This window comes from Leptonychotes weddellii, chromosome 8 (assembly GCF_054177405.1).
Source record: "Leptonychotes weddellii isolate Sample4059 chromosome 8, ASM5417740v2, whole genome shotgun sequence".
In the NCBI taxonomy this organism is placed as follows: Eukaryota; Metazoa; Chordata; class Mammalia; order Carnivora; family Phocidae; genus Leptonychotes; species Leptonychotes weddellii.
Window position 1 is genome coordinate 35,442,248 of NC_138376.1, and position 23,189 is coordinate 35,465,436.

Here is a 23,189-nt window from a genome sequence, read left to right on the forward strand (position 1 = left end):
CAAAGTAAAAGTATTGGACCGATGATGTAAGGAGCTGTAATTGTCCAACTTCTTCAGCTTCCTTTTGAAGTGTGCGTCCTTATGTAAAACTCAGGAGAGGGAAAGTATCTTTTATCCTGCAAAGTTCTTTACCCAGGTTAGTTGTTCCAGAGTCATCTAGTGTTCAGGGACAGGATGTTTTCTAAAATGACCCTATTAGTCTTCAGGGACACATTTTTAAATTCTGTTCAGTATGTATGTACAGAAGATCTACTAACTACAAAGATCTACTAGGCACCTCCTTCTCGACCTAAAGGGTTCCTTGGTGGACATTTATAGCACCTTTTTATCATTTGACTCTGTGAGGTGGGTAGGGCTACATCTGTGTTGGATGTTCTAAGATGTAATGGGTGGCAGCAGGATTTGCATTAGAGAAAAGTCAAGAAAATGTGCTCTAGCTAAACAATGAAGTCTTTTTTAGCTTAAGACGTTAGGTATGTGAAATAAGATGATTTAAATTTTTAACCAGGGGACAAAAATATCATTTGCAGCCACAACTCACACACTTTTGGACCACTGTGCTTTTGAGAAGGCAAACATCTGTGGGATGATTCAGGGTACCAGGGATGATGCTGACTGGGTCCATGAGGACAGCACTCAGTCTGGACAAGTGGATCACACGTTGGTGGGACGATGCACGGGTGAGTGAAGGCAGAAAGTAAGCACACTGAGGTGGTTCAGCAGGTTCAATTAGGGAATGGCAGCCTGCATGTTTTGCCTCAATTGTAATGTTAGTTATCAAACACTGGAAAGCCAAACAAACACAAAGAACACTTCTCATATCTTAATTATTAACTCAGTAAAAAGTATGCAGGTTCTGGGAATGCAAAAGAAAGATGCATTTAAGTGATGACAAAACTAATACAGACATATAGTTGATAAGACATGATTTTGTAAATAAAGGTAACATCTCTAGAGCGGTGCCCTCCAATAGAACCATAAGGCAAGCCACATACGCAATGTGAAATTTTCTAGGAGCCACATAAAAAAGAAACAAGAGAAATTCTTTATAGCAATACATTTTATTTAACCCAGTATATTCAAAATGTTAGCATTTTGACATGTAATTAATAGTAAAGTTATTAATCAGCTACTCCACACTTTTTATACTTGGTATTTGAAAGCTGGTGTATAGTTTGCCCTTATAGCCCATCTCAGTGTGGACTGGCCACCATGCAGGTGCTTAGTAGTCATGTATGTTGGGTAGCACCATATTGAACGGCACGGCTTCAGATAGTTCTTATGCGTGGTTTGCGTAGTGAAAAAGCCATAAAATCAGACAGACCTGTATTTGAAATCTGGCTCCACCACTTGCTGATTCTAACCACAGATAGCTGTTTTTGTTGGTGTCTTTTTTTAAGTCTTTACTTTTGTAAGCCTCTCTGACTGGTCCAAGATGTTGATACTTACCAGTGAGGATGGAAGGAGCTAAGCAGGGAGACCCTCTAGCTGCAGACCGGCAACCTCCCTCTCCATTTCTTTCCCATCTTCCCTTTCTGTCTAGAGGTTCCATTTTTTCTTAAATTTCTATTTTAGCATCCTTTTATGTTGTGCTTGTCTCAGAAATAATCTCAACCCTATAGATTATCATCAGTTTTTAAAGACTAGACTGTTACAAAGTCCCTCAGTCCCTACCTGTGTGAATTGGTTGGATTTCCTTCATAGAAGGGACCCAGCTTGTCACCCAGATGTCAGGCCACTGGGGTCAGAGGTCACAAACGATTGCAGCTTTTCCTCCGGCCTTGGCAAAAGGTGAAAGTCTCTGTCACCCATCATATTATCAAACACATAATCTCATGTGTCCAAAGGGTGATCTAAGTCTGAAGTTCCCTCTAGACTTCCTTTACAGTATCTCATCAAATCTCTCCTGGGGGCTTGCTGCTAGGCTACTATACAATTTCCAGCTGAACAGAAGAGTGACCGTCTTAGGAGGGAAACATGTTAGAACAGCGTTCCAGCACCTTAATAGGAAAGGAAAAGGCCATACCCCAGAAGAAATATCTAGAAAATTTTTACCAGGTTAACTTGAGCAGCCATTATGCTTCTTCCACAGGAGACATTTAATGGTGGTGCTTTCCCTCTGCTAGAGAGCACCAGTGGTGTTGAGGTAGATGTTTAGACTCAAAGAGCACAAAGGATCCCTCGGGATAGAAGCCACCTCCCATCTGAAACCAGGAGAGAATGAATGGACACCTTCGAATTAGTAGCAGCACCTGGGCAAGAATTCAGGTCTCCCGACTCCCAAGCCTGGGTTACTAGACTTTCATTTCCTACCCGTGAGGACACCTGGGTGGAATTCCTCAGCAAGGATCATAGCCGTGTGAGCTCTTGTTTTATTTAACCCAAGCACTCAGTAATTCACAATGCCGAGAGCTCAAGCTAGTAAGTTCAAGTACTGAGAATAACATGCAAGAAAATATCATTTTCCTGATATAATATTAAAGCCATTAGATATTTTTAAAGCTTTGTAGAAAGCCTATTCAAACACTATGCTTGCTGCCATCGTGGAAGGTACAATGCCCCACATATGAGGCAGGATGAAGCAGAGAGCCATATTGCCAATGTACCTAGAACTGCACTAGATGCTCATTTTGTTTTTACTTTGTGAGATATTTTGAGTGGATACTTTGGTAAGAAGTTGAATTCTGGAGGACAGTTTAAAGGACTTCTTTATATGCGAGAATTTTTCTTTGTGCTTCACTGTGATGTGCTGATTTTCCAAATGACATATTCCTTTAGCTGCCTGCTAATTTGCGGGGAGAGAGTTCTGAGATACAGGAGTTGAGCAAACCTCAGCTTGGTTACAAACCTAGACGTTTTTCACCCTCCTTTTCAGTGGTCTTTTTTTCTTTCTTTCTTTTTAGATCTTATTTACTTATTTGATAGAGAGAGAGACAGCGAGAGAGGGAACACAAGCAGGGGGAGTGGGAGAGGGAGAAGCAGGCTTCCGGCTGAGCAGGGAGCCCGATGCGGGGCTCGATCCCAGGACCCTGGGATCATGACCTGAGCCGAAGGCAGACGCTTAACGACTGAGCCACCCAGGCTCCCCTTGAATGCCCCTTCTTATGACACAGTAAAGATGATTCTTCACCACCAATAATACATCCAATAACAGGCTAGGAACGGGTGAGACCGAACCCTTATCATTGTGAATATTTAAATTCCAGTCCCTAAACATTGGAATCCCATAGTCTGTTCTACAACCAGGAGATGAGCTCTTTTCCTTGGAATGGGTCTCGAAACAAGAAAGCCAATGAGGAAAATAGTATTCATCTCAAGGACACTAAATTTCATCAAACTTTGCTTGAAGCCCGTGTCTCCTTAAGTCAGAGGAATACATTTCACTAACTTGGGGACAAAGGCAGTGGAGAGCTGGGGCTTTCGCCAGGGAGTCTGTCCATGGAAACCGAAAGAAGACACACCACCTTCTTTTCATTTTTCCCGGAAGAGTTCTGGCTTTTGTTGCCTGGGTAACTTTGCAGGAGCATGGGACACGCCAGGGTATGGACCGGTGGAGATGGATCATTGGGCTGCTCTCCCCACAGGAGCCGGCTACTTCATGCACTTCAGCACCAGCTCGGGGATGGCAAAAGAGGCAGCCCTGCTGGAGTCTCGGATTCTCTACCCAAAGAGGAAGCAGCAGTGCCTGCAGTTTTTCTATAAAATGACAGGAAGCCCTTCCGATCAACTGGTCATCTGGGTCAAGAGGGATGACGGCACCGGCAATGTTCGCAAGCTGGTCAAGGTGCAGACCTTCCAAGGTACCTAGAGACACTCGTGCAGGGCCTGATTTTGGCTTAAGTCTGGGATCTTGCTCCGTCTTCTCCTTCCCTTTCCCCTTCCTTTGCTCGCTTCCTCCCCTCTCTTTGTTTCTTCTTCTCCTCTTCCTCCTCCTCTCCCTCTTCTTCCTCGTTTTTCCTCCACGCCCTTCCTCCTCTTCTAAGAGCCCAGCATAACATCTGGTACATTTTAACCCCTCCATGAATATTTTAAGCCCTCAGAAATCAGAAACTGCATCGAGAATTTAGGCTGAAATATACTTGTGTAAGAGGCAATCAGAACATAGAAATCCAAATTTCAATACAGCTCTGGAGACAGCCAGGGCAGAGAAAATGGGTGATTTGGGGGTAGAGCTGGAAATTAAAGGGAAGCGGGAGCTGGTGCTGCTAGAGAGAATGGTTTGGTAGTTGACAAGTGTTTCTTCACCTGCTTCAAAAAACCGAATGAATACATTTATTTATTTATTTATTTATTTATTTATTTATTTATTTATTTATTTATTATTATATTCAATTAGCCAAACTATAGTACCATTATTTAATACACTGAACTAACATGAAGCCTACTTGTGAAGTTGGAGGTAATTAGGACGTGTGTATGTATTAACTTCATTATCATCATTTACATATTCCTAAGGGTTATTTTATGTATTTCTATAAGAGGGTCAGCATGAAAACCTTAAAATACTAAGGGAGGTACTTGGATTTGAGGGTAATCTAGGTGTAGGTCGAGATCAGAGTTATAAAGCTAGGTTTTTACATTCTTTTGTGGTGGTGATGGTTCATTCATAACCAGAAAAGGAGAGATACACATTCCTCTTTTTCCATTCAACAAAGAATTTCTCAATTAAGACGAGTCTTGATAGAAGAAGCATCATTTGAGTACTTTTAGGAGAACCTGCTGCTCTTGAAGCGTGGAGGCTTCCTTAGAGGTCACTCCTTAGAACAGGTGTCTGAATCACCTCTACCCAGGCCTCCATGGGCTGCCTGGGAATACTACAGATAATGGTTTTGAGGGGTTCACTTTTCTGGCTGAAATGTACAGAGCATCTTTATCAAATGGAGGGATTGATAAGGGAAATCTGTGTCCTAAGATGGCCGACTGAGCCAGTGAGAGAGTCCCAGTCCTTGCCCTGGGGATCATCCGGGTTCTTCTCCCTGCCCCGCTTCGCGCATGCACCAAAAGTGCCAAGTATGTGGAAGTAAGAGTGTATAAATTACCCCCTTTGTTTGTGCTCAGGCCTCAGACCTTTGGAGACCACTCTCCTCTGAGCCCGCCGGCATTAAATAAATCTCCTATCCTCCAAGATCTCCAAGTGCCGCTTGGTTCTTCCGTTGGGTGATCCAGCCCAGGTTCTGTAACAGGATGACAGCTAGGTGCCCTCTAAGAGTCTCTGCCTACATGGTAATGGACCTCGGGTCTTCCTTCCAGTACCATGTTCCCACATTTCAATCTCAAGGTGACAATCCATATGAAGATGGTTTAACCCTGTTGAGCAAATTAGTAAAAATCTTGTGTGTCTGTCCCTATTCCAGACATCCTGACACCCATTACATCTCAGATCCATGTGTCCTCCACGTGACTGCAGTCCCGTCCCCAGGAGACAGTACTTACACCAGTTCATAGGTTATAGATGTGGTCGATGTGCTCTCCTCACCCTTCTCCCCTATGTGTAGGTAACCTAACCACATGGCCTAGCTCTGCTCTCCCAAGACTGAAGAGTGCCTTGATCTCCCTTTGTTCTCAGTCATTCTCTTTAAGGACAACTTTGAGGGACAGATCTAACAATGTTCTGTTTTCTGGAGTGGAACTCTGTATGTAGATTTCTGGTTATAACACACAGAAAGAGGAAAAATACTTCTGAAGCCCTCTGGCCAATTGCATTTCAGACTAAACTTCAATAACACTCATCTGTTTGAATTCATTTTAGCCAACAGGATCCCCACTTGGAATGTAGCATTTTTCTTTTCCTTTCTGAGCCCAGTGTTAAGATACACCCTGTCAGAATATGAAAGTAGGGGCAGATCTCTAGGGAACTATGAGTTGCTCTGGCCTGGAGGTTTCCTTCTCTAGACCCTCAAGCTCCTTTCTGGTTTCTTATGCTGTGAAGCACTGGACCCCATGTTTGAGAACATCTTTCTCAACTTCTTATCTCAGCTCTTTAGCTAAAATTCTCACTTCCAGCTCAGTCTCGGGAAAAAAAACAAGTAAACCTAATTTTCACTAGAATGTGAATATCTGGATAGTGGTAACTCTTTTTGTATTATTATTATTATTTTTTTAAAGGATGGATTCCCTACTTGTTGGGACTTCAGATAATATGAAGAGAAAATATTGGATGTTAGTGGGTGAGTCAGTATTGCATAGGGGAGATCCAACTAGTCCTGTATGTGAACACTCACTCTAGAGCACACCATATATCTCTCTGGCATCAAGTCATAGGTTGGACCATATGAAATCACCATTATTTGACTTTGAGTTTACAAAATGACTATTTTTATGGTTCAGCCTATTACTTGGGTATTCAGTGCAAACATTAGGGGATGGGGTGCATTTATACCATGAAACCCGGGGGAAACACAGAACCTATGGAACTGAATAATAATGGAAAACAAATTCTGATTAAGATTTGAATATGAATATTAAAATAAATCATAGTATATCTTTCTGTAGCTATTTTCCCTCTGTAGTATGTGACTTTGGAAAAGTTCCTTAACCAGCTTATAACAGTACCTATCTCATAGGGATATTGTGAGGGTTAAATTAGATAATTCATATAAAGCACTTGGCATGCAGGGCGCCTGGGTGGTTCAGTCGGTTAAGTGTCCAACTCTTGATTTCAGCCCAGGGCATGATCTCAGGGTCTTACTCAGTACAGAGGGTGCTTGTCCTTCTCCTTCTGCTTCTCCTCCCACTCTCTCTCTCTCTCTTTCTCTCTCAAATAAATAAATAAATAAACAAATAAAATCTTTAAAGCACTTGGCGTGCTACCAGGCTCATAGGTCATGCTTAATAAATGTTGGCCGCAGTTGTCACCAACCTTCTTCTCTGTCCCCAGGAGATTTGGACCAAAATTGGAAAATTGCCCATGTGATGCTCAGAGAAGAAAAGAAGTTTCGCTACATGTTCCAGGGCACAAAAGGTGACCCCCAGAACTCAAATGGGGGAATTTACCTGGATGATATCACTCTGACGGAAACCCCATGCCCCGCAGGCGTTTGGACCATACGGAATTTCTCCCAGGTCCTTCAGAACACGGTTCCAGGGAATAAGCTCCTGAGCCCTCGATTCTACAATTCAGAGGGATATGGTTTTGGGTTGACCTTATACCCAAATGGCAGATTCAGCTCCAGTAGCTCTGGCTACTTGGGACTTACTTTTCACCTGTGCAGTGGGGAGAATGATGCTATCCTGGAGTGGCCAGTGGAAAACAGACAGGTGGTAATGACCATCCTCGACCAGGAACCTGATGCCAGGAATAGAATGTCCTCAAGCATGGTGTTCACTACCTCCAAGTCCCAGACATCTTCAGGTAGGTGCTCTAAAATCTGCTGCTCACCCCGAAAGGGCCGGTGGATATGATTCCCATCTGTATTCAAGAGATTAATCTTCCTCTCACATTTCCTCCTTGGGTAAATCAGGAACATGGTCATGTTGGAATATTAAGTCACATTTTCAATGTCATCTTTTCTCCCTTCTCTTTTCCAAATTCACTTATCCAGCATTTATTAAGGGCTTTCACTGTGCCAAACTCAGTGACAGGTACCTAGAATATAAGCCAGCCAGGCAGTTCCTGCTTCACTGAACGCAGTCTAAATGAGAAGACAGATACTGACCATCATTTATCAAATACTCAGAATTTGCTAGCCTCTGTGCCGAACTAACGCGCTAACTCCTAAAATATCAGTGACTGTCAGTATGTTAATGAAATAAACTCGTATCAAAAAGAAATGGGCAGACTTTTTTATTTTTCACATGAAAAGCCTTAAGCCTTAAAAGGAAGAGGCTCTCACTGTCCCTTCGTCTTCACTGAGGAAATGACTCAGTAATGGACAATTTGATCATTCAGAGCTCTGGTTCCTGCCCCTCCCCCTTCCCAATTCTGAGTTTTAATTCTCCTAGAAAGCATAAATAATCTGATTTTTTCCAACATATTTTTTTTTCTAACAAAGCTCTATATACTCATTAAAGACTGGTTGGAGAGTGAAGTATAGAGAGGTACTGTGATGTTATGTTACCTATTACTTTGTAGCAATGAATGACTCCGTCATCTGGGACAGGCCATCCATCATGGGATCCTATGATAAGGACTGTGATTGTTTTAGAAGCATTGACTGGGGCTGGAGTAGTGTCATCTCCCACCAAATGCTAAGAAGGAAGAGTTTCCTTAAAAATGATGACCTTATACTTTTTGTGGACTTTGAAGGTATGTTTGCAGATCTTCCTGAATAACTAATCCTATGCTCTGGGGCTTCTGCTGATTTTGCACTGATTTTTGAGCATCTCATGGAGGATGGGATTTTTTTTTTTTTTTTTGAGGACCAGGTTAAAAAAAAATAAAAAAAGATATGCTCTAGGAGAGCTATTGCTCAAGGACTCACATCTTTATTTTAACTGGGTCTTGGGAGAAACTAAAACTTTGGTGTCATCTTTTTTGATAATTTATCAGATATGACCATTTGCTAACTTCAGTTTAGTTTTGATCAGTCTATCCATGCTAGCTTTTTGCTTCTTTTTTTAAGTTATAATAAATAAAAATGTGATTGGATTACTCTGAAAATAAAAATAGCTAGCATGAGAATCAGCTGGATTCAAACCACCTTTCCATGTCACTAAACGTGGAGTCCACCAGGGAACTTTCTCCAGAAGTGGAAGTTAATTGTAGTCAGATGTTAATTGCAGATCTTCCTCACTGCCCTTTGTCTATTTCCTCAAGATATCACCTACCTTAACCACACTGAAGTTCCAACTCAAAACACAAGGCTGATTCCCGAAGGCCTTGTTCTCCAGGACCAGGAGCAGCAGGCCTCAGAAGAAGGTTCGGGAAAGGTCTTGTTAGAGAAAGCGCTCCCCAGCAGCCTGGACCAGGGGCAGCCCAGCCGACAGAAGCGGTCAGTAGAGAACACAGGCCCTCTGGAAGACCGCAACTGGCCACAGTACTTCAGAGATCCGTGTGACCCGAATCCTTGCCAAAATGAAGGCATCTGTGTGAACGTGAAGGGGATGGCGAGCTGCAGGTAGGCTCTGTGGCTGGGGGGAGGCAGGGGGCAGGTCAGCAGGGGTGAGCTAAACATTTGCTTAACCTGGTAAAAGACACCGCTCTCAGGTTAGGGTGATGACTACTTCAGAGGGCCACCTGGACACAGCTGTCCTTGATTCCACAAAGCTGTGCTCTGAATCAGCTGGCTTATGCTGTCAGGACATAGCTGGGGTCCTGCCGGGGCAGAGGGGCCCCAAATCTCCCAAATCTTGACTTTCATCCCTTGCCCACCTCTGGGACGTGGTCAACAACATCTTGAACTTTGTTGGGATTTTGAACTCCACTGCAGCGCTCACAAATGTTCCAGAGCTGTTAGCCCAGGAAATGCATGACCTGCCTCAGTGGGACTGGGGACCAAGCTTAAATCTTTACTGACTGCCAGTGGTATTGTTAATTATCAATTATTATTACTATCATCTATTTGTTCTGTTGTACTATGATTATAGTTATGTTTTCAATAATAGTAATAAGAATATCTGATAGTTTTTGACTGCTTACTATGTATCATGTGCTCTCCTGAGCAGTATACATGCATGATCTAAATTATTCCTGACAGCCACCCTGTGACATAGGACCCTCCTTCTCCCCATTTGGTGCATAAGGAAGTTGAAGCTTAGAGAGGCTAAATAATTTGTCTAACATTTCTCCGACGGCAAATACTGGCGCTGAGACTTGCATCCAAGTCTGCCTGTCTGCACGGTTTGCTAGATTTAATATTTCTTTTTATAATGTTTGTTGTTTGCATAAAATATTTCATAAAAGAATATACGTGATGACAGAAACATCAGTTTCATTTGGCAGAATAATGGCAGAGGTAAGGACTAGCCTGCTTGGCTCAAAAGACCTACATTTCTTCTGAGTCCTTTTCAATCTCCACTTTGTTTCTTCTTTTTTAAGCTTTTATGTTGAAATGATTTTAGATTTACAGGTACATTTGCAAAAATACTGCAGAGCTTCTCATTCCTGAATGTTAACATCTTACGCAACCATATCACAATTAGCAAAGCGAAGAAATGAACATTAATGCAACTAAATGCAATTAATAATAGCATTCGCTAAACTACAGACCTCATTCAGATCTCTCCATTTTTTTCACCAATGTCCTTTTTTTTGTTCCGGGATCTAACTCAGGGCCCTTCATTATATTCAGTTTCACGTCTCCTTAGCCTCCTTCACGCTGGGACAACCCCTCAGTGTTCCCTCCTCTTTCACTACCTTGACACTTTTGAAGAGTCCTGCTCAGTTATTTTTTAAATTGTTCCTCCATTTGGGTGTGTCTCATGTTTTCTCATGGTTATACTGAGAGCGTACATTTTTGGCAAGAAGAGCAAAGATGAGGTACGTACGCCTTTCTTGGAGGGTCATTCAAGGGGCACGTGATGTCCGAGGAGTTAAGACTGGTGATGGTAACCTTGAGCACCGGGTCACGGGGTGTCCATTCCTCACTCTGCAGTTAATACATGTCTTGGGAGAGACATTCAGAGGCCATGCAGGCATCCTGCTTTTTCTCGAATCCTCACCCACTAGTGTCATCATCCTTTGGTGGACTTGTTGCCACAGTTGCCCTGAAATAGTCCAGTGGTGATTTTCCATCTCCCCCACTCCCTCCGTGTTCAGTAAGTGAAATTCTCATGTAAAGAATAATGGTCCACTCCTCCCGATTCATGGATTCATGCATGTCTTTATATCATGAAGGGCACATAAACATTTACTTTCTTCTCTGGGCCATAGTTGCATAATGTCAGTCTTGCCTTTGTAGCTCATGGCATCCTGGCCTTGGCCTTTGAGAGCTCTCCCAGATTGGCTGCTGTACCCTTTCAGCACCCACTCACTGTTTCATGAACACAGTCTTACTTTCTGGCACCACAGGATCCTCCCAGCTTATCTTTTACTTCCCCCGTCCCAGCCCTGGAATAAAGCACTTTTCCAAGGAGCGCTGGTTCCTTCTATCTGAGAATGACCTCCTTGTTTCTTGAGGGCTCCACAGCCATTGGTCTACACCTCTCAGCTGATGGGGCCTTGGATGCCAGATTTCCATATGTGCCCCAACTAGCCTCACCCTCAGAGTCAGGACGACCAGTGGTTCCCACTTGTGTATCACCCTCTGCTCGACCAAAGCATCCCTCTTCCACAAACCTGCAGTTTGTGGGATAAGCCCCTCTAAGGGAATCCTTGAGAATATCATTAAACTGTATTTGGAAGGGACTAGGCCAGGGAAAAATTGAACGAACTTGCTATTATGCACTGATTTTTATAAAAATTTTATTTATTTATTTGACAGAAAAAGAGAGAGAGCACATGCACAAGCAGGGGGAGAACCAGAGGGAGAGGGAGAAGCAGACTCCCCGCTGAGCAGGGAGCCTGATGCGGGGCTCGATCTCAGGACCCTGGGATCATGACCTGAGCCGAAGGCAGGCACTCAACTGACTGAGCCACCCAAGCGCCCCTATTACACACTGATTTTTAAGAAGCCAATGTCTAGGCTAGTGATGAGGAAGGTAAAATAGTTCCAGAATGAGTAAAAAGAGTCCGTGACTTCTGATTGTCACATTCGGCTCTGTGGTTAGACTTTGCGATGAGAATGTTGTTTGAAATGAAGGCTGGAATTGCTACCCTAGAAGCGAGGAAACATCACTCCCCATGCCTTGGGTCTGAGATTAGTTGATCTCCCCACCAGATGACATTAAAACACAAACAAGCAAACCCGAGGTGTGGCAGCCCCTGTGTGACTGTGTCCCAAACAAAGCAGTAAGAAGTGTGCTCATGATCTTGCAGATTTTGGGGCGGCCTGGGACATAGCTGGTAGGATCCTCACCTAACAGCAACATTGTAATGGATACCGTCTGGAAGTTCTCGAGCCCCAGCTAATGGTTGGGGTCAGACTCTATCTGGAGAATTTCCCTCGTAACTTGCAGTCTGAACCCGCATGGGCCACGCATTCTTTAAATGCCCCAAACCTTCCTTCCTGAGCCTCGCACGGGATGGGGCCAAGGGCACCTGGTCTGGAGACAGGCCTCCAGGGATTAGACTTCAAGTGTGAAACACTGACTAACCGTGTGACCTTGAGCCCATGATTTAACCTCTCTGGATATAAATAAAGGATTGCAAAATGAGGTTATGAGAATAGTAATAACCACCCCCTCCTGGGGCTGTTAGGAGATTGAATGGACTCATATAAAGCCCTTGGAATGGGGTCAGGCATGTGGACCACTCAGTCAGGGTCCCCTGCCCCTGTGGCTGTCGGTGCTGGTAGCTACAAAGCAATGGAGGCTCGGGTGCCTCCCACACCCCTCCTCTGTTCTGCCCCCCCAGGTGTGTCTCCAGTCATGCTTTCTTCTACACGGGGGAGCATTGTCAGGCCATGCAAGTGCACGGCAGCATCCTGGGCCTGCTGATCGGAGGCACGGCCGGCGTGATCTTCTTGACCTTCAGCATCATCTCCATCCTTTCTCAAAAGCCAAAGTAGTGACCTGACATCAGCCAGATCACAGAAGCACCTTCTCTACTCAGACCTTCCTTTCTGGACCTCCGCGCAGTTTGGGGTGGTTTTTATCAGCCTTGCTTTGAACAGGCCTCCAAGGACCGCAGCCTCCAGCCTCCTGTGTGACCATTCTGGTTTTTTCTGCCCCCCCTCCTTTCCCTCCCCCCGTCCCCACATGGTTCTGTTACCCTGCTCTGAATGTAGCTCGTGTGTCCTGTGACAGTACTCATTACACTTCATTTTCAATCCCTTGTTTAATCAACTATCTTTCCCATCGACTGTAAGCTCCTGGTGGGCAGGCCTGCGTTTCCCATGTTCGCTTCGAGGCGTGCCTGGCTGGCCCATCGTGGGAACTTAATAAATGTGAATGAATGAACTGATAATGAATGAAGAACTAAGTTATAGAAACTCTCATTTCTACTGCAAATAAAATATGTGATGAAACCTACATGTCATTTGTATTAAAATCAAAAACTTGTTTTTCATCAGACACAATAGTACTCTTTAAGGGCTTATGTGTTAGAGGAAAGATTCCTTCTTACAGCAGGACTTTGCGGCATTTGCTTTCCTTCTCCTCTGATTGTAAAAATAGATCTTTATAAATTCAATAAATATTTAGTCAGTACCTTCTGTGTGTCCAGCTTTGTGTGTGTGTGTGTGTGTGTGTGTGTGTGTGTGTGTAGAAGAGTTGTCCAAAGCTCTTCCTCAGATCTTTTTAAGTCTAAAGCATATTTTATATACTATTCCAGTATAAAATTATTATGTTAACAAACTGACAGGAGCTAGTAGAAGAAAGTTTTAAAGCAGTTAGACACACTTTCTTTCCACAGTTCCTAAGGAGATAAAACTATCTGGGGCAAGGAAGTTCCAAGACAGATCAAGTCAAAGGAAATCTAGGATTCCCATCCCCAGTTGGTTCAGGCTCCACAAAGAGCTGGCTCTGGATGTTTAATAACAGAGTATGTTTCAAGGAGCCTGAGTGGTCCCCAGCTTTAAGGGTACCAGCTTCTTAAGTACACACTTTCTGGCCATTCTGGAAATAACAGGATGGGTTAAGAAGAATCCATTGCATGTGAAGGTGTGAGGAGAGTTTATAGCAGGTGGAAACAACACCCCTTGGGGACTGACTCTCCAGCCCGAGGTCATCGGTACCTGCTGGAGGGCTGGTTTACGGGCACCACCTGCTCCGATGGAAAATGGGTCTGGAAGTCAGGTATGCCAGCCAGGTGCATCTAACCAGCTGAGCAATTTTAGTAAAATCACATAAGCTCTTGGTCTTAGTTCCCAAATCTGTCAAAGGGAAGTAGCAGTTAACCACCTCCTCACACCCCACTTTAACATGTCCGGGGTGGCAGGGTAATAAAATGGGATAATGGGTAAGAACATATTTTAGAGCCAAATGCACACAAATGTTACTGTTTAATTTTCAGATTAGATGAGACACTATCCAGCCCCCAGCCTACACTCCTGTCTCCCAAGACCAAATTGAAAATAGACAGCTTTTTCTCCATGGATTTCACAGCCTGCAAACCCACACTGCCTTCCCAGCTAGGCCTGGAGAAGGTCATGCCCTCCACAATTTCTCAGTGTTTCACTTTAGAAGGGAGCTCCAGGCTCCAGACTCCAAATACTATCGTTGTTTTCTTTCATTTTATTAGAAAGAAATGTGCTCTGGGCCATGCCTGGCTTAGACTTGGTCTAGTTCAGAGGGAGAGGCCCCATTCCTAACCAAGGACAACATTGTTTGTACAGTGAATTCCCTCTGGAAGTAGCAGAAGCTCAAGTATCAAGAGTAACCTAAGTTTTTGATCTGGTAAATTATAAATTAAATATAGTCAAACAATGGTCAGAAGGTCCCAGACTGAGGGTCAAATATTTTGCTATTTCTCTGTAGGTTCTCAGATCCAGCAGCACACCTACTACCTAGGAGCATCTCTGTTGATGATTGATTGTCATTTCTGTTGATTGATTGATTAAGAATCTGGCACATCGTGGATGGGACATCACATTTAGCTTTTCTTTGAGCCTGAAGTTCTCAATCATTCCAGGAGGATTACTTTATTCTTTTGAGGTGTTGTGGTGGTGATGGAAAAGTAGGCATTCATGTTGGGAGAGAGACAGAGAAATACCCATTTCATCATCTCTAGGCATTGTGGGATTTGGGATTTAGATGAGCGACGTGAAAAAGCAGGAAATTTTCTCTGTATCTGGGTGCTTGGTCAACAGAGTGGGAAGGAGTCAGAGTAGTTTGAAAGTCTGAAAATGTCTCACATTTCCCCCCTACACCCTATCCCTTATCCTTCTCCCTTTCCTCTTCTGGCTCGTTTCCTTCTGAACTGGCCTGAGCCAATCTGGCCATTCTCGAATGTCACATCCTTTAGTACTATCTGGAGCCTGTGATAGTAGAAGTGGGTGGGACCCATATCCCCCTACCTCAAAAGTCACAATGAACATTAACATATTTCTTATCTATCAAGCCCCACAAAAGTCACCTAACCTATTTTGTAAATGTAATGAAGTCTCTGCTCTATGATTTTGCTTTCCAACAAACGTCTTGGATTAAAGGTTCACTCAAGGCATGTGCAACCAAATAATCTGAAGGCCAGGAACACAACCTGGGCACTACTGACATTTTGAGCTAGATATTCCTTGTCGTGGGTGTGGTGCTGTGTCCTGTAGGATGTTAGCAGCATCCTGGCCTCTGCCTCACTAGACACCAGCAGAGCCACCTCCCTGGTTACAAAAACTAAAAATGTCTCTAGATGTTGCCAAATGTCCCTCGGGGGCCAAAGTCATCCTGGTTGAGAACCACCGGCCCAACCGGATCAACCAATGGAATATTCTAGCAAGTGAGGGAGATCAGAACCAAACTGAATTGTAATCTAAGCTTTCTCCTCCAAAGTTAGCTCACTGGGCCTGCCAGTGTTTTGTACCTATAGCTGTGTGATAATTCCAGTGTACTAATGCAAAGATGACTTCTAGCATCCTCTAAACTAATGAAAACCCTCTGGTTTGGTTTGGGATAGCAATATTGAAAAGTTTTTGCTTTGGATATTTCTGCAGCACAGACTTTTGCTTAGGGTCCCTCACTGCTAATGACTGTGGGAATGTTGCAGAGTACTTTGACAAGCATCTAACCTCCTCTAGCTCTGGATTATAGTGGACCTGAATACTGTGTCCATTGTAATATGATATTGATGTATCTCTGCAAGTAAATTATAGCCAAACACCTTCTCTTCTCGAGCTCCTCCTTTCTGATGAATTATGTCTTCCATTTTTATGGCTTGAGGGAAATCTAGGGATCCTGAGGTTCTACTCAGATATTTGAGTAAAGTGAGCAGATTCTAGAGAGAATGAATGCTGCAGCCAGGTCAAAGGTCCATTTAATAGGAGAATCTATTGTCCCCTTTTGGCTACCAGGGAAGCTTAATAAGACCAGTGAGTGGCCTGGGGGGTGGGAGGGATATGCAGTGTAAGCTAATCAACATCTAACATGATGTGAAGATCTTTTTTGCTTGTTTTTCTTTATTACGAATATCATTTGATGTCTAATTAGTCACCAACTCACATTTCCGTGTATTTACAACTATGGCTAAAAGAGCTTTCCTATGTTAGTTATATAAACATAATATATTTTTCCAAAATCTTCAAGCAAAATTAATTTTCAAAGATAGGTATTGTGTTTAGCTATGAGGACTGTTTAGTGAACTCTCACAAACCCTAATGGGTAGGGGATGGGAGACAGTGGGGTGGGATGGTATCAATCTCTAATGAATACTGATATGGAAGAAATGACAGAAGACAAGGAAATACAGAGCAGAACCACAATGAGACACCACCTCGCACCGGTTAGAATGGTGAAAATCAACAAGTCAGGAAACGACAGATGTTGGCGGGGATGTGGAGAAAGGGGAACCCTCCTACACTGTTGGTGGAAAGGCAAGCTGGTGCAGCCACTCTGGAAGACAGTATGGAGGTTTCTCAAAAAGTTAAAATTAGAACTACCCTACCATCCAGAAATTGTACTGTTAGGTATTTATCCAAAAGATACATAGTGATTCAAAGGGACATGTGCACCCCAATGTTTATAGCAGCAATGTCCACAATGGCCAAACTATGGAAAGAGCCCAGATGTCCATCGACAGATGAATGGATAAAGAAGATGTGGTATATACACATGACGGAATATTACTCAGTCATCAAAAAGAATGAAATCTTACCATTTGCAATGATGTGGATGAACTAGAGGGTATTATGCTAAGTGAAATAAGTCAGTCAGAGAAAGAGAGATCTCATATGATTTCATTCATATATGGAATTGAAGAAGCAAAACAGATGAACATAGGGGAAGGGAAGGAAAAATAAAATAAGATGAAATCAGAGAGGGAGGCAAACCATAAGATTCTTAATCATAGGAAACAAACTGAGGGTTGCTGGAGGGGAGGGGGCGATGGGAGGGGTAACTGGGTGATGGGCATTAAGGAGGGCACGTGGTGTAATGAGCACTGGGTGTTATATGCAACTGATGAATCACTGACCTCTACATCTGAAACTCATGATACACTATATGTTAATTGGTTTTTAATAAAAATAAAGATAAAAAAAGAAATAAAAGAAGAGATTTGACATGGGTAAAGCAGCCCAACAGGGTTCCTGTGCGTGTGTGTATGTGTGTGTGTGTGTGCGCTCGCACACGTACATGCACATTAGTGTATGTAGGAGACAGATCAAAAGGTCAGGTGGGACAAGATAGTGAGGACAAGACCCATCTCTCTCCACCTTTCACAATTTGGCCTGGAGCTGGTTCTGCAACCCCAGCACGGACTGAGACGTGGCTCCGCGTGGGACAGAGTCCCTCAGGCCTAGACAGATTTACGACAGTTTTACCCAAGTGTGATGCAACAGCTCAATGGAAATCATCAGTAACATGTTAAAGATTTCTGTCTGGTCAAGAGAGTAAAAGGAGAGTAGAAAAGTGGGATCACCCCTCTTTGCTCCCTAAACTGGCTGTCAATCAGTGTTGAAGACAGCGCAATGCTCTCACCCATGCAGAATGAAGCAGAGCATCCAGATAATTCACTTAGCAGATCAGCTGCTGCATCAGGCTGCACATCACCAGGGCAATCACCACGGAGCCAAGCGTAGTAGGACGAATGTTCCAGTTCTTCACTTGTGTTTAAACACCACGTTAGACACGTACTTCGTTGCGGAGAAATCCTACTTTTCTCATGTGTGTTTAAATGACATCCAACACTCTGAGAACGCTTGATAGACCTCCGGCAAGTGGAAGAGTAATACCACTGGCGATGGGGACCTCGTGGAAACTCATCTGAATGAAGAGGAAAGATTAAAATGGCAGGTGCACTCAGGCTGCTCCATTTGGGGATCAAGTAGGGGGCTAATGTGAAGTCTACTTTCACTAAAGCAACACAGTGGGAGTCCTTTCATGCTCCATCAGATATGGAAGAGGGAAGTGGGCCAACCCCCAAGAGTGCCCAGACCACCGGCCATTGTGTTCTGGGCTGCCCCTACGTGAAATCATAAAGTGACACTGAGATGCTTTACCTTCTCCACCCTTCCCATCACTGTATCTCCCTCGCTCAATCTGTGTACTCAGAACTGCCTCCCCCATCGGACGATACGTGCATCAGACTGCATGAAGGAGCAACCGAGTGAGGTGTGGACGTGCACACATGCCAGATGAGACCGTCTGCTTTCAGCACCTGGCTCTACCATTCCTGAGCTGTGTGACCCTGGGCAAATTATTAACTTCTCTGTGCTTAGTTTATTCATCTGTAAAATAAAAAAGAACATCTACTTAACCTGGGGTTGCTGTAAGGCTTAAATGAGATTATATGCATAAAGAGCTTAGGACAGGCACCAAACACATGGTAAAGAGCTCAATAAATGTTGGCCTAGTTACATTGTTATCAGCCATTTTCACTGGAGGGTAAATTTTATTTCATTTGCTGTGCACCTCTTTCCCAGAAGTTTTTGCATAGTAAACCTCCTCTTTCCTTGAGATTTGGTTTTCTGTTAGGATGGATGTCCAATATAAGGGAGAAGGTGACAGAGCTATTCTTTGGGAGCGGAGGGGAAGAGCGGTATCCCAAAGCATATGATATTCTCGCACGTTCAGAAGCTGTCTGCCCATGACACAACGCAGGTCAGCATGTCCCTCTGCCCCAAGGATCAGCCTTTCTTGGCTGTGGGTACTGTTTACTTCTACTGGGTCTTCTTGGATCACATTTTGGCTAGCAAAGCCAGCAGCCTCCTCTTGAGTGCGTGTCCAGAGCCTCGATTAGAAACTTCCCAGCTGACCTCAGGGTGGGCTGGTGTGTCAGACAGCCCTGGGACAGCTGCGGGTTCAGCATGGATTGAAAATGAAAACCCAGCTTGGCAGTAATAGTTTTCCATCCTAAGGAAGGGGTCCATCCTAGTTCATCCTTTGGAAGGTGCATTGATGGAGAAAGTGTTTAAGGCCCTATGACACACGGAAGGCACCCATTTTGCTTCCTCAAACTACCTTCCAGACTACCGTCTGGAATGGGGAAACCTGGTGATTTGGGGCCGGCAGGGGGGCTGCCTTTAGCTTTGCCTCTGGATCTGTAAATAAGATTTGGTCAGTAAGAGAGGAAAGAAACAGAAGGAGGGAGCTATCCTGGCAAGTATATCTCAGAAGTGTACACCTGCCTGCAAATCCATCATGCACACTTGAACCGTGTGGCTAAAATGTCCGCTCTCCCCATACCTCCTCAAAGCTTTCTGGCTTTTCAGGCTGCACGTCACCAGGGCAATTACCACGTAGCCAAGCGTAGTAGGACGAATGTTCCAGTTCTTCACTTGTGTTTAAACACTACGTTAGACACGTACTTCGTTGCGGAGAAATCCTACTTTTCTCGTGTGTGTTTAAATGACAACCAACACTCTGAGAACACTTGATAGACCTCCGGCAAGTGGAAGAGTAATACCACTGGCCCTGCAAGGACCATAGCGTAAAAAGTGTCAGGAGGCAGGGAGTGAGGGTGATTCTTGCATTCCTGGTCTCTGTCATCTAGCAGGCCTCGAGCCCACCTTCGCACCAAATTACTTCCCTGCACCTCGCCCACCAGGCACATCAGCGGCCTGAGTGCTGGGCCGCCTTGGAGGTGGGACCCAGAGGCGGCGCTCCCTCCGATGACCACAAGGTGGCGATCGAGCCTCAGGAGAAGCCGGCGGGCCCGGCGAGGGAAGCCCCGCGCCCCCGCTAGCTGTCACTCAGTGGCCCAGCTGGAGACTCCTGTCGCTTCCGCTTTGACTGGGACAGCTGTGAGAGAGCTCCTCGGGGCCTGGGAACCGCTCGCTGTTCCAGAAAAACAGTGAGTGGATGTGCGATTCTTCCCCGGTGAATCCAAATCAAACACCTCGTCCCACTGCAGCCGGGGGCGGAGGCTGGGGGGCAGGAGGGAGGACGCAGGATGGTACCAATTACAGTGGCTTCCAAGAAGGCAGGGCCGGCAGAGGCTCCTGGATCGTGCTGCCGAGCGAAGGAAGTGGGCTCTAACAGCCGTCTTCCCATGACTTGCCCAAATAGTTCCTGTTGCTTTTCATGCTGAGAAAACGCCCTTTTTCCCCCTGGGCTCCTGGGTTGGTTCTGTTTCGTTTGTAGCAGTCGCCGGCATACCTCGTTGGGACTTGGCTCTGCATGAAAGAAGGGAAACCGCGGGCCTTGCATGGTCGCACGTCTCCCCGACCCGCTGCCCTTTTGTGCAGAGGGAACGCGGGGGACCTTGTGACTCCTCCTCTCAAAGTTTAAAGGGAAAAGGTTAAGAATGGGTGTCTGGAAAACAGGAAGATGACTTTAGCTGAATCGTGGGCCCCACAGGAAAATGGTATTAGGAGAGAAAGAACGGGGGGGTCTGGCACAGGGCAGGCTTCTGGGATTGTGCCCCTCATGTCTCCCCTCTTGTTCTGTCTGCTTATAGTCACTGAGCACAGAAAACTTAGGAGAATTGGTTTCCTCTCTAGAATGTGCTAGAGGATAAACTTAAGTATCCATCTATGCAAGACGTAAGGAAAGATGGTGTGGGGGGGGGCAGGGGGTCGAGTGGATAGAACCCTAACCCCTGAGGTTGGTAAATGGGAACTTACCAGGTGCTTTCTGACTGCCCCACCCTGCAGAATCACTGATGGGAACAGAGAGAAGGGGTGGATACCTCACAGGCCTGGCCCAGGGAGCCGGTTCCATTCTCTCAAAGCCCGCTGCTTGGCACCTGCCGCTATGAGTGTCCACAGGGGCAGAGCTGTATTCGGACGCTGCTGCTGGCTGCCTGCCCTGGAAGAAAGGGGCACCTGGCACTCTGCCACGTGGACCCATTTGATGCCGGGAAAGCCTTCCTCAGAGCAGGCCTCCCCCGGGAACCCTTTAATCACACTTGCAAAACTTTCCTGCTTCCCAAATTGTCATCCTCCAGGACCATCTGATCTCCAGGCTGGGGCTCAAAGGGCCCAGAAGTCATTGCAGCTGGAAGTTGATCCACAGGGGCACCCCCATCCTGGAGGGCTTCTGAATAGCCCCTGGGGTTGTGGGACAGGTCTGGGCCTCTGTCAGTCCTCCTTATACTCATGGGACAGCGGGGGTCCCCTATGCCCCCTCTGGGCTGTGTGTGCAAGGGGCTGAGTCCTGACCTTTGACCCAGATTCTGAGGCAAAGAAAAGGGTTGGACTCTTGCAGGAAGTGCAGTGGGTCTGTGTGGAGGAGGCATGTCTGCAGATGGGCTTTGGGGTCCTGTAAGAAAAGTCATGTTGTTACACACAAGATGGGCTTGAAGGAAATCTGCAGAGTCGGTAAGTTGTTTAGGACTGCCTCATTTCCTCATAGGTGCCTGATGAACTGTGTCCTCCCCTTCCTGATCCAGTGTCCTCCTGATGACCCCCTCGATGCCCAGGAATCCCACTGGGGTCACCAGAGCTTAATGCCCCTGACGGCTTTCTGTGGTCAGCATCTATCTGCCTTTCAAAGAGATATTGGAAATAATCTTTTGTTTGCATAATACTTGACAGTTTACAAAACCCGTTTGTGTAAACTGTGCTTTTTGAGCCTGACAACAGCCTTGAGTGGGAATTTGAATGATCTCTATTTTTTAGGTGAGCAAAGCAAAGACCAGAGAGGTGTGGGGAAAGGCTCAGGTGAGTGAGGGAAAGTATCTTTCTGTTCCAGGCAGGAGCCATGTTCTTTCCGCCATACCACACTGCTGAGACCGCAAGCTCATTCTCCAAGAAAGAAGGCTGATGGTGATTCCAGACACTTCCTCCTTCCTGGGGAAGATGTGGAACTGTGATTTGCGGGGGCAAATGCCCCATGCTTGTCAGAAATCTCAGAGGAGAATTTTGAACACTGTGGCTTTCAAGCCTGCTTAGGGTGGCAGGAGTCATATGGAAGAGAGGTATTTGTGGCCTTATGGATTTCTACCCCTGCCCCCCCGCCCCCCAGTATATGTAGGGTCTCTGCACAGACCAGCAAGGATGATGTGGTACAGACCTTGTTTTAAATTCATTCTCCTACCCTGCTGTCAGTATACAGAAGGCAGAATGGCAGAAAGCATTTGTCGCTGGTTGATACTCTAAATCTCTGTTGTGCAGGGGCGCCTGGGGGGCTCACTCGTTAAGCGTCTGCCTTCGGCTCAGGTCATGATCCCAGGGTCCTGGGATCGAGCCCCACATTGGGCTCCCTGCTCAGTGGGAAGCCTGCTTCTCCCTCTGCCACTCCCCCTGCTTGTGTTCCCTCTCTCGCTGTGTCTCTCTGTCAAAATAAATAAATAAAATCTCTAGATACGTGTGGCTATTGAACACTTGAAATGTGGCTGGACAACGGAGGTGTTTGGTTAGCATAAAATACACACAGGAATTCCAACACTTAGTACAAAGAAAAAGGAAAGGAGTGTACGATGTCTCATTAATAAGTTTACATTAATTACATCTGGAAATGTTAATATTTTGGATAAACTTGGTTACATAGAAGTGTTACTGCAATTAGTTTTACTGATTTACTTTTTTTCTAATGTGGCTACCTCAAAATTTAAAAGCACGGGATTCACATTCTCATTCCTCTAGACCATGCAGCTTACACAGCGTTACCAAATAGTTCAAAGAAAGCTGCCTTCGTGTTCACATAAAGTGTTCATGGGAAGCACTCTCTTCTTCCTGTTTATATGAAGAAAGTATAAACTTCATAAAGCCAGGAGGGAATGTCTTCAAAATACAAAAATAAACCTCTTCCTTCTGAATGATGTATGTGTTATCTTACAAAGGGGGAAAAAAAAATCGGTGCAAAAGAGCAGAAAAGTCCAGACAGGCTCCTGTGACCCAGGGGAGCATTCGAGGGGTGTGTGGGTCTGTCGAGGAGGAGCTGTTCCCAGCCCCGGGCGTGACCTGCGGGCTGCGGGCTGCAGACTGCAACATTTCACGGGAACGCTTAAAGGATGAGAAGTGCCCAGCATAGGAGGAGCATATTGACTTTATTTTTAAGGACCCGACGGTCAGGGGTACAAGCGTGTGGAAGACTGGCTGGCACCTGTCTGCTTAGGTCTCTGATCCGTTGGCCCAAGCGTCAAGGGAACATCAGCTCCTGGACTCCCTCTACCCGCACCC

The 23,189-nt window shown here is 45.2% G+C and overlaps 1 protein-coding gene and 1 long non-coding RNA gene across 2 annotated transcripts in view; both read left to right on the top strand.

Moving 5' to 3' along the window:
* The window catches only part of MEP1A (meprin A subunit alpha), a 36,519-nt gene extending 23,334 nt beyond the window's left edge, over positions 1 to 13,185 (top strand). The window contains exons 9-14 of the mRNA XM_081828387.1: positions 531 to 680; positions 3,585 to 3,800; positions 6,878 to 7,351; positions 8,072 to 8,245; positions 8,756 to 9,056; positions 12,392 to 13,185. Of these exons, the coding sequence (XP_081684513.1) occupies positions 531 to 680; positions 3,585 to 3,800; positions 6,878 to 7,351; positions 8,072 to 8,245; positions 8,756 to 9,056; positions 12,392 to 12,545 (1,469 nt within the window). The 3' untranslated portion in view covers positions 12,546 to 13,185. The remainder of the gene's footprint in view (positions 1 to 530; positions 681 to 3,584; positions 3,801 to 6,877; positions 7,352 to 8,071; positions 8,246 to 8,755; positions 9,057 to 12,391) is intronic.
* A 6,629-nt stretch (positions 13,186 to 19,814) lies between these two features.
* LOC145723006 (uncharacterized) lies at positions 19,815 to 22,388 on the top strand. The gene is made up of 3 exons (XR_014147704.1): positions 19,815 to 19,918; positions 21,274 to 21,386; positions 21,760 to 22,388. It is a non-coding gene; the product is annotated as an uncharacterized LOC145723006 (long non-coding RNA).
* Positions 22,389 to 23,189: the final 801 nt, after the last annotated feature.